Below are 14,526 nucleotides of genomic sequence, written 5' to 3'. Positions count from 1 at the left end.
TAGTGTAAACCTGGTAACACAAAGGTTTTTAAGCTAAATGCACATTTTTTATGTCATTGAGCTCATGGGAATATTTGACACAGCCTTTTGCGAAAAAGCATTCGTTTTTGTGAATGTCTCAAGCCGACGCGTTTCCAAGTCCGTCATTCATTTATCGGACTTTTCTTCAGGGCTTAATAGCTGGGTACCTGTATTGAAGTAAAGGGGGGACATGCTTTAATGTGGGACCTTCACATATATTGTCACCTGTAAGGTAGCTATTCAGCATGTACTTATTACCTTCTTGTGCTGTGTTGTCGAGTCTATTGTATTTATCTGAGACTCTTGACTGGCGTTTAAGTTTTACTCTGCAAATTGGAAGACAAAGGATGTGTCTCTTTAGTGTGGGGGACACTATGTAACTACTTCTGTTAGATTACCCAAAGTGATCAAAATAACTTACATTTTTCAATGACTCCCATTTCTGCCACGTGTCATTTAAACTGGTCCGGTGCGAGTTTGGAATGTTGCGAAGCTCAACAAGTGCTGTAATGTTACAACAGCATAGTTTAAATTGAAGTGCTCACAATGTTTAACATCTACAATACTTTAAGAACGCTATTCCTCTACTTACTGCTGGCTTTGCTTTATTTAACAGGGCGTCTTCATTGTTTCAGGGACGCTACCTCTATCGTTTGGTTCTTGTATTTCCACAGCCGCCGGTTGCTGCAATGTTTAAACAGGGCGGTTTCAGACGAGCGCTCTACAAGTGTTTACCTAAGCATTATGCGAGATTTGTTTTCACTTACTTCGCACTTTTGCAGATTATCCGGACTTCATCTTATTAACGAGGGGATCACAGTCACTTTCGTTTAGTCGAGTGTTGGTTTTCACGGGCGCTGTGAAATTTGAAGAATGGTGCAATTATTTCGAGCAGTTATTTATATCGTGCTGCTCGCGTTATTTTCAAATCGATGTCTGATTTACCTGCAGTGTTTTCATGTCGCTCTTCACGTTTAGTCTCGTATCTATCCACCGGAATGTAGGTTGGCGGTCACATGACCTGGTTTTTATGTTGGGACACGTGTGCAGATAATTATGGGACTTGTAGTCAACCAGTTTATTCCAATGTTTGCAACTCACTTTATCTATCATTGGGGGCATTTTTTTCACAGTGATCATGTTACAATGGACACTCAAACCCGGTTTTAGCATTCTCCATATTCGTTCAAGCCTACACTCACGCAGTCATATTTTGCGATCAGATATGCTTCTCTTTTTAACAGTAATGTCTCCACATTCCCTCCACGTGGAGGTGCCTTTATCCCTGACAGTACGGACCATTTTAGGTCTTTTTCAGTATGTTCAAGGTCAATAAAATGCTGAACCATGGGTGCGGTCAGTACTTTTTGTTTGATTCTTGAGCGGTGTTGGGCCAGTCTTTGATTAACTTGCTGATTAGTTTTTCCAATGTAAAGTTTGTCACAAGGACAAACTATTACATAAACGACATTCTTGCTTTTGCAATTTGTGAACTCATTATGGGTCCATTTGATGGTGTTATATTCGTAAGTGATGCCTTCAATGGTGCTGGCGCACGATATGCAGGTACCACATTTATGGTGGCCTTTCACCGGATCTAAGTTCCATAAGGTGCGTAAGTCGCTTTTGAGGGACCCAAGTCTGCTCGAATTATTTGTTGGCCTATGTTCTTATTCTTTTTCAAGGCGAACATCGGTTTAGAAAACGGAATTTCAAGGTTAGATAGCAAATGCCAATTTTTTAACACCACAGATTTGAACTTGTTTGTGAGTGATCCATAAGTAGAAACACACACCAGTTGTTCCAGTGGTTTCTTGTCTTTCTTAATTAATAATTCTTCCCTGGGTGTAAACCACGCACGCTTGGTGGCATGTTTTAACATTTTCTTGGGGTACCCTCTTTCTTTCAATTGCTCGCAGAACGTTTCAGCATGTATCAAATAGTCCTCTTTTCTGGAGCAGTTGCGTCTGATCTGCAACAGCTGACTGTAGGGTAAATTTTCTTTAAGGCTTTGTGGGTGAAGGCTCCGGTAGTGGAGAATAGTATTTTTGTCTGTTTGTTTTCGGTGTAAAGTAGTTATCAGTTAATTATTCTGATGGAAGACCTCGACATCTAGGAATGTTAGTCGTGAATCGCTACACGTCATGCTGAACTTTATGTCTGGATGCCTGTTGTTTAACCATTGGTGGAATTCAGTCAGTTGTGACTTTGTACCTTTCCACTGGCACCAGACGTCATCAATATAGCGATACCATCTTACGATGTGTTCGCTATATGGGTTGTTCTGATAGATAAACCGTTCCTCATACAGGGCCATGTAGAGGACCGCCATCTCCGGGGCGTAAGGACACCCCATGGCGGTCCCCTTTACCTGCATGTAGAAGGTATCCATGAATCTGAAAAAGTTCCTTTTGAGTGCTAGGGTGGCCAACTCGATTATAAAATGAGTAGGAACTCTTTGAGGTTTGGGCCTTGTATCTAGGAAGAACTCAATGGCTTCCAATCCTTCGTCTTGGGGGATTTGGGTGTATAACGAATTAACGTCAAATGCCACCATCAGCTCATTGTTGTCGTTGAATGGTAGGTTTTCAATTTTGTTGATGAAGTCCGCCGTATCTTTTATATACGACTTTACTTCACTCATGAAAGGTTTTAGGAATATATCCACGTATTTGGCCAATGGCTCTAAGATGGACTCGCACCCGGAGACTATGGGTCTTCCGGGCGGGTTCTGTAGGTCTTTATGTACCTTTGGTAGGAAATAGATTACTGGAACTCTTGGGTTCTTTTTGTTCAAGTAATCGAATTCCTTGGGGCCTAATATGCCCTCATCTAATCCTTCCTTTAGTTTGATTTGTATTTCATTTTGTATCTTACTGGTGGGATCTTCAGTCAATTTCCTATACCATTCAGTATTGCCAATTTGGCTATTGGCTTCCTCTACATATTTCTCTTTTTGCCAAACCAGCAGGGCACCCCCTTTGTCGGCCGGCTTCACCACTATTGAAGTGTCTTTGCCTAGTTGTGCGGTCTGTTGGTCTTTAGTGATATTCCTTTTGGAGAAGTTTTTCTGTCTGCCTAACTGCGTGAGTGAGGAAAGAACGGCCTGTTCAAATGCCAGAATCTGCTTGGGCACCATTTGTGTTGTTGGAGTGAAAGTTGATTTATTTGATAAGTTAGACGGCTCAGGTATCTTATTGTTCTCCTTATTGTGGAAGAATGCCTTTAGTCTGATTTTTCTGAATAGATCTTGGGCCTCTATTTTTAAGTTGACTATGTCAGTTTTGGTACTGGGCACAAATTTGATCCCAAGTTCAAGGACCGATTGTTCATGAATGGTGAGTTTTTTTGTGGACAGATTGATGATGGAGGAATCTTTTACGATTTGTAATAGTTCTTGTTGCGGGTTCGCATATCCCATACTTGTGGTTGGGGTTTGAACCTTACGCGGCCCCTGCCTTCGCCTTTCTCTAAAAAAGAATTTGTGCGTTTAGAAGTACCTTCTCTGGGATCCGAATCTCCAGATGTATCAGAGGATGAACTCTCTGAGAAGGTAAGAAAACGATTTTTAGATCTACCTTGATATTGGGAGAGAGTGCGGCGTGATTCCTGCTGGGTATAATAATCTTCCCTCAAATACGGATATACGATTTCTATGTTGAATGCTTTGATGTCTTTTTCAAATTTATTTATTCTGTAGTTTATCGTGTTGTCTTTGAACGTTTGGAGATCTTTCTCAATTTTCTCTAATAAGTCTTTGGCCTCAAGTGTACTGTGGTTGTCATTAATGGCCTTTGTTAAGGCATCTATTTCCTCTTGTTCTTTTGCGCAAATTCTTTGTGCTGTTTCTACTGTATGGACCATTAGGTCCCGGCTGCATTTGGTGGCTATGTAACTGAACCCTTTCTTATAAGCTGGGTCCTCAGTAAAGACCACTGGAACGTTTTTAACTTGTAGTCCCCACGGTATGGTTCCTGATTTTAAGTGCTGGAACAAAAAGTGACCATGTAGTTCTGTTCGAACATGTTTTTTGCTTAAACGCAACAATTTATCACTTTCATTCTGTTGTTGAGCATTTGTGCTTAGTTTGAGTGACGCAAAAGGTGAAGGTCCTGCAATTAAATTTTTTGTATATGCTTCTGTGAAAGACAACGTTTCTTCCTCCGACATATTATGTGGGTACGGAAATCTCGTACTGTGTTGGTTATCGCACTAATTTAGGTGCTGACCCACGCGACAACTTTGCCGCCCTAATTATGTATCAAATATTGGGGTTGTGTCCTATCATATGATAGGACACAACCCCAATATTTGATACATAATTGGTGAAAAGCAGCATGAACATGCAAGGCTGCGCAATGCTGACTCTCATGAGGGCACTGCACTGGGGCTGATCCGATAGGCTGCACCGCGCCTCGAGTAACTTTGGCACTCCTACCTAAGGCTTCTATGGCAGTTGAAGGAACGCCGGTGGGACGAAGCGCTGTGCAGGGTGTGGCGCGCAGCTTCCTAGCCCCGCCACCACTCCAGCGCTGTAGTGTGAGTCTGGGTTTTACTTGTCAGCCGCGGTGGGCCCAGCTTGATCGGTTTTGGTCGGTCACGCCGCTGTATTCATTAACTCGGCGCTGCGTTACGTGTTTATCAGGCAGCAGCAATTACTCTGAATTCTGCAATTCTGTGAACTTTCAATTTGTTGTTGTTGACCATTTCTTCTTTGTGCCTGGTGTAATTCTATGATTGCTTGTCCTCTGTACAGCACTTTGGTGTAGGCACCGTGAAAATACAAATAAACAGTTTTGGCGTGCAAAGGTGTCACAAAACAGATCAGCAGAAAAGCACTGCAAGTCGCACCCAAGACGTCTTGTGAGGCACACACGTTTTGTTCGAGCCTGTTCCATAACATCATAACAGAAAGCCCTCCTTTCAAAATGGCTGATTCTATTAAAGAGTATGGCCTTTATCGGAGAGTAAATTTGAATTCAGTCAGTGTGAAGCCCTCGCCCCCCTCCCCCCTTCATTGACAGCAGTGAGTGAGTCGAGTGTGTCAATTAAAGAAGCTCTGCGGCGCCGCAGCCAGAATAATTGCTGCCAGGTGACACAGGCTGCAGATTTGATGCATTGTAGCCCTCTCAGCCACTCTAGAGCTGAGAGCAGAGGGATTAACTATTTAGGAACTCAGCCCACAAACGCAGCACGTCGTTTGGGAGTATCAGAGCCCAGTGCACAGGCTGGCAGGTGGCAAAATGCGCGACAATGCATTTCAGTGCGGTGATGCGGAACACCGCAATGAAATGCGTGAGCGTCACACCTGATGCGTGATGCTTGGCAGGACTGAAGCAGGAGGCATATTTCTGGCTTACCTGAATGGAAAGCGGAGGTCAAAGAGCTGACAACGCTGTCTGTGTGCCGCCGGCACATGGATTAGGCCAATGTTGTAGCATGTAACTGGCAGCCAGTCCCTCGCTTACAATCCCACTGCCCTGTCTCTTATTTGCTCCTTGGTGTCCGACTATTCATTGGAGCGTGGCCGGTCGGTACAAAGTGTCACGGTGCTGCAATGAACCTGCACTCTCCACAGGCCTCCCGGGCCTGGGTCCCTGCCTCATTGGGTTGACACAGTCTGTCTCCTGGCCACAAATAGCCCTAGTAGCAGCTGGACTCAGCTCTGGCCCAACAATCGAGCGAGCAGGGCGATGACTGCCATGATCCAGAGCCGACGGCTACCCCAGGGGTGCATTAAAGTAGGCTTCCGTCCCAGGCCTGTGACTGTGGGAGCGGACGCACCTTAGACTGCTGTTAAGGCATTCGGGGCAGCAGGAAGGAGAGGCTAAACGGCGCAATGGGGGAACAGCGAGGAGCTGCATCTAAGACAGCTCTTGGCTGCACCTGTTGCGGCCTGTCGCATGGAACACAGGTGTCGGAGGTGCTGTTCAGCGCTTTGAGCAGAGTGCCGGTCAGTGGCAAAAATGGCAGTTGTGCTGGCTGCTGCTCATGCGAGGTGAGCACGTGACGCGTCACTGCGGCCGTGCTGTGCTACATTTCAGCACGAGGGCTGACCAAACATTATGCCCAGGGCCGTCATTGGTAGCGCCTTTGCACACTACAAGATTTGACAGCCCTGGGACGAGAACCACAAAAGGGGTCGCTCAACAAGCAGGTGTGGCCGCGCGGCACTGGCGGCGGCCTGTATAATTTATGTCAGGGAGTGTCCCAAATAAATTATAAAGGCCGCCGCCCCCAAAATAGTGCCGCCTAGGGCGGACCCCCCCCAGCTACACCAGTGAGAGGGGTTCTTTCACAGTTTAAGTTAATGAGCGTACATTTAGCAGAATCTTGTATATACCTTTGTTGTAATTATTTTAATACCTTTTCAGATTCGTATAAATCTGTAGCTAGTATAATAAGAATAGCTCCTGGCGTGTTTTTGTACATTAAAGAAACATCGATGAATGTTGTACATTAGAAGCAGCTCTCGTCGTTCTGCTGTATTAATAGCAGCTCTTGGTTGGACAATGCTGCCGTAAGCCTAGCTTCCCCAATGTCCTTTTGCTGCAGGTTTGCCAAGTATTAGCATGTGCTGCTGCAGTCAGACCTTCTTTTACGAAGATCTTGTGGAAAAGATTTTGGAAAAAGAAATCCTGCAGTGAATGAATTTCCCAGGGTGATCTAGTGGCAGCTCATGGAATATCCCTGTGGTAAATGCAGCTTCCTGTGTGATGTGACTAGTAAAGAAGATTTTCCAAGGACTGTACATTATTTATTCACTGTCCTGTCCGTTGCACGCGCTTTAGTTCCCGCTTCTTTCCTGGCAGAGCGTTTCAGGATAGTCGGGAGATGCAGTCTATCGACTAGTTTGAAAGTTGGGCTGCACATTCCTGGCCCTGGAGGGGTGGTCAAGAGCACAGCACAGTCTCTCATGAAAAACTACTATTAACACTACCTTTATGCTCTCGTGTCGTGTTTTTGCAGATGGTGAAGAGTTAAGCAGAATGTAGTATTTCTTCTTTCTTTACTGGTTGTTTCCTACATATTTACATGACTGCAATGCATATGGCTCCCGAACACCGTGAAATTCCCGTGTATTTTGTTGTTTGAAGCAGACCCCTGATTAATCTTTTATTTTTATTTTAGACAAGACCAGTATTGAATTTGATTTCTTATAGTTTCCACATCATAAACTTTTGTGTGAGAGTCTCAGATAATGCTATTTTCACATTACAGCAGGCTGCCACCTTCATATACGACGGTCAAGGTTTGAAACTTTACCTCTTCCTCTTGCTAGATACATGGCCAGAGACTCAATTTTGTTTAAGCTTTGTAAGCCCACTTTTATCCTGGAACTGTAAAAAAGCCCTTTAAAACTTCTGTTATAAATGGTTTGATTTGCGAGTTAATTTAGAAAATACTTCAAGGCTGGTACTGCTGTGAATTGCTTCTGTAAGGTGATACCTTAAACATGTGGTTTGTTTTCCTACACAGTGGCAAAGTCCAAGTGCCCATCGTACGTGGGAATTACAGGAATCATCCTGCAAGAAATGAAGCACATCTTCAAAATAATCACAAAAGACGACAAATTGAAAGGTGCGTAGGTCTTCATGATTTTTTTTCTTTTTAGATTTCATGTCTTATTATTACTATAGCATGGAAAATCCTTGTAAGTACGGTTGCTTGTATGAATTGCAAGGAAACGTCTATTCTTGATTATTACATAGTGCATTTGGGTTAGTGGCATTGGAGGTTTGGAAGGATTTTTGACATACGTGGGTTCATAGAGAATATTCACTAAAGATTGCTGTACTTATTGCCTCAATATTTCTAATGCTTTTGTATGAACATGATGGTGTAGAAATTCCATATTTAATCATAAACTAGTGTACTTTATAGATGTGCTACAGTGATGCACTGCTCTGAATTTGATTGTGAGCTGGTGATTTTTTTTTAACCATATAGATTGTTGGTTGCTCTTTAAAAAAAAAATGTAATTTGCCTCTGCTTGTCCATCACCCCAATACTATCCTACTGATCTGGTTTTGAGAGTGCCCGTTGCAATCTCAAGATATAAATGTGCAGGCTAATCGTTTCTGCTGCTTATTGCATGGTTGGTGTTGCCGTGTCGGAGTCATATCAACTGACCAGAGCATTTGCTCATAAAGTCAAGGTGAGCCTATAAAGCTAAAGTGCATACATTGTTGGAAGGCTCTTATACTTTTTTTCTCCCCATACAATTCGATGGAACACGAACATGTGGTGGAATTTGTTACTTACACACAAAACTATCTAATGAGCAGGAGGCAGAATCTTCTCATGGAAAAAAAATGTGAGGGTCTTTGAGAGACGGATGGTGATACAGAAGTATACTGCTGAATTCACTACTTTTTGAAAATCACGCTTCTGATTGACAACTTTTGAGAGTGAGGCCACGCTTTACTACGGGATGCAAATATGTGCAAACTTAGTATAACACTAAATAAAGTCACTTCGGGGCTAAGACTAATGACCACTTTAGATGGTACTACCAAAACAACATTCATACTTGATTATGTAATATATCAGTGCATATTAAGACAAACATGTACATGTACAAAGAAGCATTGGCATTAATGCAACATGAGTATGAGGTTCTGCTTTCTCACTATTCAACTCCAAGGGCTGCATAGAGAGGCTGGTGCCCTTCCTTACCTAGGAGCTGTCAGTGTGCGTCTGTTTTTGGCCACTTCACTGTAGAGTAGAAGAGCAGAGTGCCGAGATCTGCATGCTCAGGGAGAGCACAGTACAACTGAGTTGAAGGGGCAATATATTTATAACCCTTACCACATCCCTTCTTTCTGTAGATTGAACCAGAGCAGTAGATGGGTGGTGAGGCTGAGTGAACTGGATTAGTGGTATCAGTGGTGTCTAGTGAGGCTGCCAACAGGATCTTGTATCGTAGCCAGCTGTGAAACAGCTCAGGATCCTGCCTCTGAAGTGGGCTCAAACATTTTGAAGTACTTTGTGATGACTGTAGTTGCAGTGCTTCCATGTACCCTGATTGACCTATTTTAGGGGATGAGAGCAGATTTGTAGATTTGAACGCACAAGGGAGATGCTGATTGAGCAGTGGTACACTGCGCTGAAATAACACAAACCTGAGTTGCTTTATTCTTTGCTGAGTAGCAGTATTTCATATGTACTTTCCCTCTGCATGAGTTATTGTGTCTAATATTTGAGATGGACATGGAGGACTGTAGTCTTCGGTGTCCCCATGACCTATATTCTACTTTGATGAGCATTTGGATCTGGCAGTGGTTGAACGTCCTTTTATCAAGAGGGAAAAACATGACAGCAGAGAATCAGCTAGTCAATTCAACCCTCGCACTGTAACAGCCAAGCATGAATCCTGGCGGATTCCGTCCCCTATAGAAACAATTGGGCACCTATGGTCATGCCATTTGGTTGAGGTTGGGTCTAGTAGGCAGAGAAAAGGCAGGTTATGAATTGTGTGGTCCCTTGTGGACCTTTAGGGTCCAAAAGAGAAGTTGGCATATTGGACACCAACTATGCTGGAGGAATTTCTTTCCTGCTTTTTGTTGAAAAGGTGCAAAAAAACTTCAAACACCTCCCCCCTCTCTCTCCCAGTTAGGAATGCCACCCAAGGCAGTGCCTTTCAAACTGCCTATTGGTATAGTGATAGGGATACAGTCCTTCAGACAGCCGGGAGAATGTGCCCTATTTGACACAAATATGCAGATACAATTCTATTCCCTGACAAAGACTTTGATTCTGCGAAGACTTGGCACAGCTTTGGCACATGGGTCCCAAATACATGTTACTGTTTGGGGCAGGGCTCGATGTTGTGAATGGAGCATGCTGATAGTGCCACACCCTTGAGTCAGCTTAGTTCTGGGTGGAAAGCAAAGAATTGCTTGGTAAAGGAGGTGAGCAGCCAAGATTTTGTAGCATACACTTAAAGCACACGCACAGACTTCTATCACACCAGCCCTGAAAATAAGAGTGGACTCATAACAAAGCTTGCCAAAAATGATCAAAGTCCAGGAAGGTAGCACCAGGGTACAGGAGCTCTCGGCACTACCTAAATGAACGTCAAAACAGGTCATGTAAATGCAACATGTACTGTATAGCAAGGATCTTTAAGAAGAGGTCCTGAGTTGTGTAGTCCTGTGGTATTAGTCACTAGTAGAGTGATAGACATTTGAAGGTGGACATACCTCGACTCCCCTCTGGATCAGAGCTCAAACACTTAGAGCGATCACTTATGACCCGCTGGTTTGGTACCCATATGAGGAGTGTACCCTGAGTTTGAGAATGTGACTTTATTTACTTGTTACTAGATCATACCTTGATACGTTTTTCCATGGGATGGACATAGCCATTCTACCTTGTGGATATTTTTGTTTTTTTTAGGGGAGCACTGGATGGGAACAGCTGTAGGGAGCAAAGTATCCTGGCGGATTCCGTCCCCTATAGAAACAATTGGGCACCTATGGTCATGCCATTTGGTTGAGGTTGGGTCTAGTAGGCAGAGAAAAGGCAGGTTATGAATTGTGTGGTCCCTTGTGGACCTTTAGGGTCCAAAAGAGAAGTTGGCATATTGGACTCCAATTCATGGTATGGACTGTAATAACAGCATGCCATTTGATGTGTAATTTGTGTTATGGCTTTAATTTGTGAACTGGAACACAGTGCATCCAACAATCTTCCGAGGAAACATGGTTGACATCCTACCTTGTGATTTGTGCTGTGTTTCTTCAGGAGACTCCTCATACTGTAGAGGAGAGCTATCAAATTCTGAAGAATGGAAAGTCAAGATTAACACTCCCTGTATTGCTTTACTCCAGTGGGCTTGAGAGAAGGATATTGTTCGGGTCTCTCCTGACAATAATGCATATTAACATGGACCCTGAGGGTAGATTTTAGATATTGTGGAGACGTTTGACGGTACGAATGTAGCATTGTTGAAAATCTATGCTCCAAATAATGAGGATGTGAAATTATTTTTCAGTTTGGTGTGCTTAAGTAGTCACTATGTATACTCTAATTTGGGAGTGATCATGATGCCTAGCTTGTGTGCGGGGTGAGTAGCCTGAGGGTCGTCTTCTGCTTCTTTTTCTAAAATGATCTGTGTTTTACTAGTATTAAGTTTATATCTGGCTATCAAACCAAACTCTTCTGCAGTTTACTCTGTAATATCCAGTGTAGGTTTGAATGCGTGTGAAAGAAATGGCAATATTATCTACATATACCACTATGGCGGAGAAGGGTTTTAGATTCGGAATTGGAGGAAGTTGTACTTGAAGTTGTATTATATATGATTCCATATATAGAACCTATAAAGAGAGTGGTTATCCTCATTACATGTCACACAAAATCAAAATTATGAAACAAATTATATCTATGCAGGCTTTGAGTCACTGATATATTGATTTAATCCATCTAATAAAATCTGGATACATTTTGAAAGTTTGTAGCTCTCCCCAGAGTAACACCCAATAAAACTGATCAAGAGGTTATTCAGATGATAGGAACATAGTATTACGTAGTTCTTGTTGGGGTCTTGCCAATTGGTTAGTACTATGGCATAAATGGTGTGAAAAGTAGTCTCTTTGCCCGATAATGAAGCCATGCATTGCCCCTGTTGTGAATGATGAGATGATAACGTTCAGTCTAGTAGCTAGCAACCGGCAAGTTCCTTGGAGTCTTTTTTTACAGGGATATTAGTTGGGGAGATCTACTGTCAGAGGAGCCTTTATCTTTTTTCAGAATTTTTTTATTTTATCTTCAGGCCACACCGGGGTGGGGAGCTGGTTATTTTGTAAAATCTCTATTAGAGTCTCACTGTACTGTGGAGTAATTGCATCTACCAAGATTTTATAGATTTCTCTTCCGCAGTGAATTTGGCAGTTAACGTTTTAATTTTAATCTGTTATGGAAATACTTATGTTGTTAAGGTATTCAGAAATTGTAGTAAATTATATTTGATATCCTTATGGTAGAGGGTGTAGTAATGTTAAACAAATGTTGGCAGGATTTAATTCTGATTAGAAGTACTTTTTCTACGTTCACCTTCGATATTACAGATGTTGGTACTTTCTGGTTATCTGCTCATGAAGGTGAGCATATTACTGAACTTCGCTTCAATTTCAATTTTTTGGATTTGAGTTGTAAATAATTTTTTTATAAGGTATAATGATATGAAGAACATTCATTTACCCTTGTAGACCAGAAATATTAGTGTATGTGAATTAAGAGAGTTAATATTTATTTATCTGGTGTGACAGCTAATTAATGGGTCTTTTTCTTTTCTTAGTATGTCTTATTCTATTTGACCAGCCTTTTGAGATACACAGAGGCAAGATGGTGGCCCCAGCGTCAGCCGAGTGAGCTGGCTAAGTAACTCCTTCCCGCTAACATTTTCCTCCCGCCTGTGACTGCAATAATGCTGCCCGATAGAGAAATTTGTGTTCTACAGTATTGGGGATGATTTGGCGGCTGTGGGGTTTACCTCTCCCTTCAAGATTGGCGTGTACGAGAACCGCTTATATCACCGGGAGCTCTGCTCCGCTCACCTGTGCGATCTTAGCGATGCCTCCGAAGGCGTCCTCCAGGGGCACTAAGACCCGTGGACTGCTTGCAGGCTTTGGCAGGTTATTCTGGATGGAGGACACCAATTCGTCACGGGTACATCGACCGGATTACCTGGAATGGGAGACCAAACTCGAAGTGGTGCCTCTCTACGAGGACGACAGACAGTTCAAGCTCTCTTTAGAGTGCAGAGTGGCAAGAATAAGGTACTGCCTGAATCGGCTGCAGAGATTAAGGCACCCCTTCAAAGCGAGACACCTCAAACAATACCGGCAGAAGACCTAATTCAATGTACTGTATCACCTGCAGCCGAGACTATAAGTAAAGAAGTGGTTACAGATTTGCCTGATCAAGGGAGTAAACGAGCTTTGGAGGGTGCTTCGGGGGCAGAAAGCTGTGCTGTATAATTTAAGATCCTTGATATCCACTGGAAGCCTTTCAGCGGAAGTTAGTGGAATAGCAGCCAAGCAGCAAGGTAGCTGCATAATGGGTGCTGAAGTCCAGTCAAATCTTCTTCAGGATAAAAATACTAAAGATACTACAGATCAGAATAATATCGACAATGCGTCTGATAATTTACTGTTTAGTCCACAGACATCTCAAGAAGAGGAATCAAGATCTATTAAATGGGTAGATTCAGGGGATACATTTTATTCTATGTCAGACCACTCTAATTCCTATGGGGACGATAGTTTAGGCAAAGACTGGGTTGAGGATGAAAGTGACTGTAGCAGCTTCCGATGGGAGGAAGAAGCAGAAAAGACCCCACATATATCTGGAAAGGTCTGCAAGCAGAAAAATCAAGCTATTGTATCTGAAAAGACTCCAGGCTCGGCTAGCTCTATGATCTGGGACTATTCTTTCTCACCTAAACTAGATGGGAAGAAGGTACAGGACGGAGAAGAAATCTTCGCAAATAATGGAGCAAATGAACCTGTAGAATCCGTAGAAATCACACGCTCTACAATATGCCAGAGCATTATGGCTCATCGAGAGGAGACCCGGGCGGAGAGCTCCCCCACTCATGGTGCATTCCTCAAACTACAAAACTGTGTTTGAAGGGTTGCTAAGACCTGTTCTGATTTCTCAGTAAGAATCAGTAAGGCGGAAGCTAGAATATCCCTGCTTGAAGAGGAGTTGGCTGCACAAAAGATTATGACTGAGTCTATGAAAAAGCTGAAAGAGGAAACACTTTAAAAACTGGCTGATCTTGAAAATCGTTCCCAGGGGAGTAACTTGCAGATTTTGAGTATTCGCAAGTGCAAGGAGGGGGCAGATGCCCGGCAGTTTGTGATCGACCTTTTTGAAGAGGCCTTAAGCAATGGGATTGGAAAATAGAGTTGCAAAGGGCCCACCGATTTCCCTTTTTTCCAACGTAAAAAAGGGGGACGAGTGATAATCAACCGAGAGCGATTCTTATCTTTAAATAATTTCTTGGCCCATAAAGCATTATACAATCTGACTAGGCCTGATAAGAAAAGGAATGGGGAAAGGCTGTGACTTCTTTGTAAGACCAGATTTCTGTCAAACAAGAGTTGAAGAAAGATGGCAATTGCGCTAGTTAATTCCTCAGCTTCAGGCAAAAGGAGTGCAGGTCTTTTTGCTCAGTTGAGCCAAGCTGAAGGTGGTTTTACAGGGGCAAACACATTTTTTCTTATCTGAAGTTCAAGCAATCGAATTCATGGCATCAATGTAGTGGTTGGAAGGGTATGGGTGTAGTAGATTTAGATATTCCCCCTTAGAGGGTGGGTTCTCTGTGGACTGTGTAACTAACGAATACCTGATCTCCACAGTAATCTCCTTTCCTTTTTTTTATTTCCTTTCTTTTTTATCCCCTCTTTTTCTTGCTTATCTCTACCTGTGGATATCTTGGGATGGGAAAGGGGAGTTTGTCTTGAGGAAGGAGTGATGGCCTAGCTCTGCATC

At 43.0% G+C, this 14,526-nt stretch overlaps 1 protein-coding gene across 2 annotated transcripts in view; it reads left to right on the top strand.

The window, feature by feature from the left end:
* POP4 (POP4 ribonuclease P/MRP subunit) overlaps nucleotides 1-14,526 on the top strand; it is a 180,503-nt gene that overhangs the window by 149,396 nt on the left and 16,581 nt on the right. For both annotated transcript variants that reach the window (XM_078668288.1, XM_078668289.1), the window contains exon 7: nucleotides 7,501-7,602. In XM_078668288.1, the coding sequence (XP_078524414.1) occupies nucleotides 7,501-7,602 (102 nt within the window). The remainder of the gene's footprint in view (nucleotides 1-7,500; nucleotides 7,603-14,526) is intronic.

Source organism: Lissotriton helveticus, chromosome 12 (assembly GCF_964261635.1).
Source record: "Lissotriton helveticus chromosome 12, aLisHel1.1, whole genome shotgun sequence".
Classification (NCBI taxonomy): Eukaryota; Metazoa; Chordata; class Amphibia; order Caudata; family Salamandridae; genus Lissotriton; species Lissotriton helveticus.
Note: the sequence above shows the minus strand (reverse complement) of the source record. Positions and strands in the feature narration are given on the sequence as shown.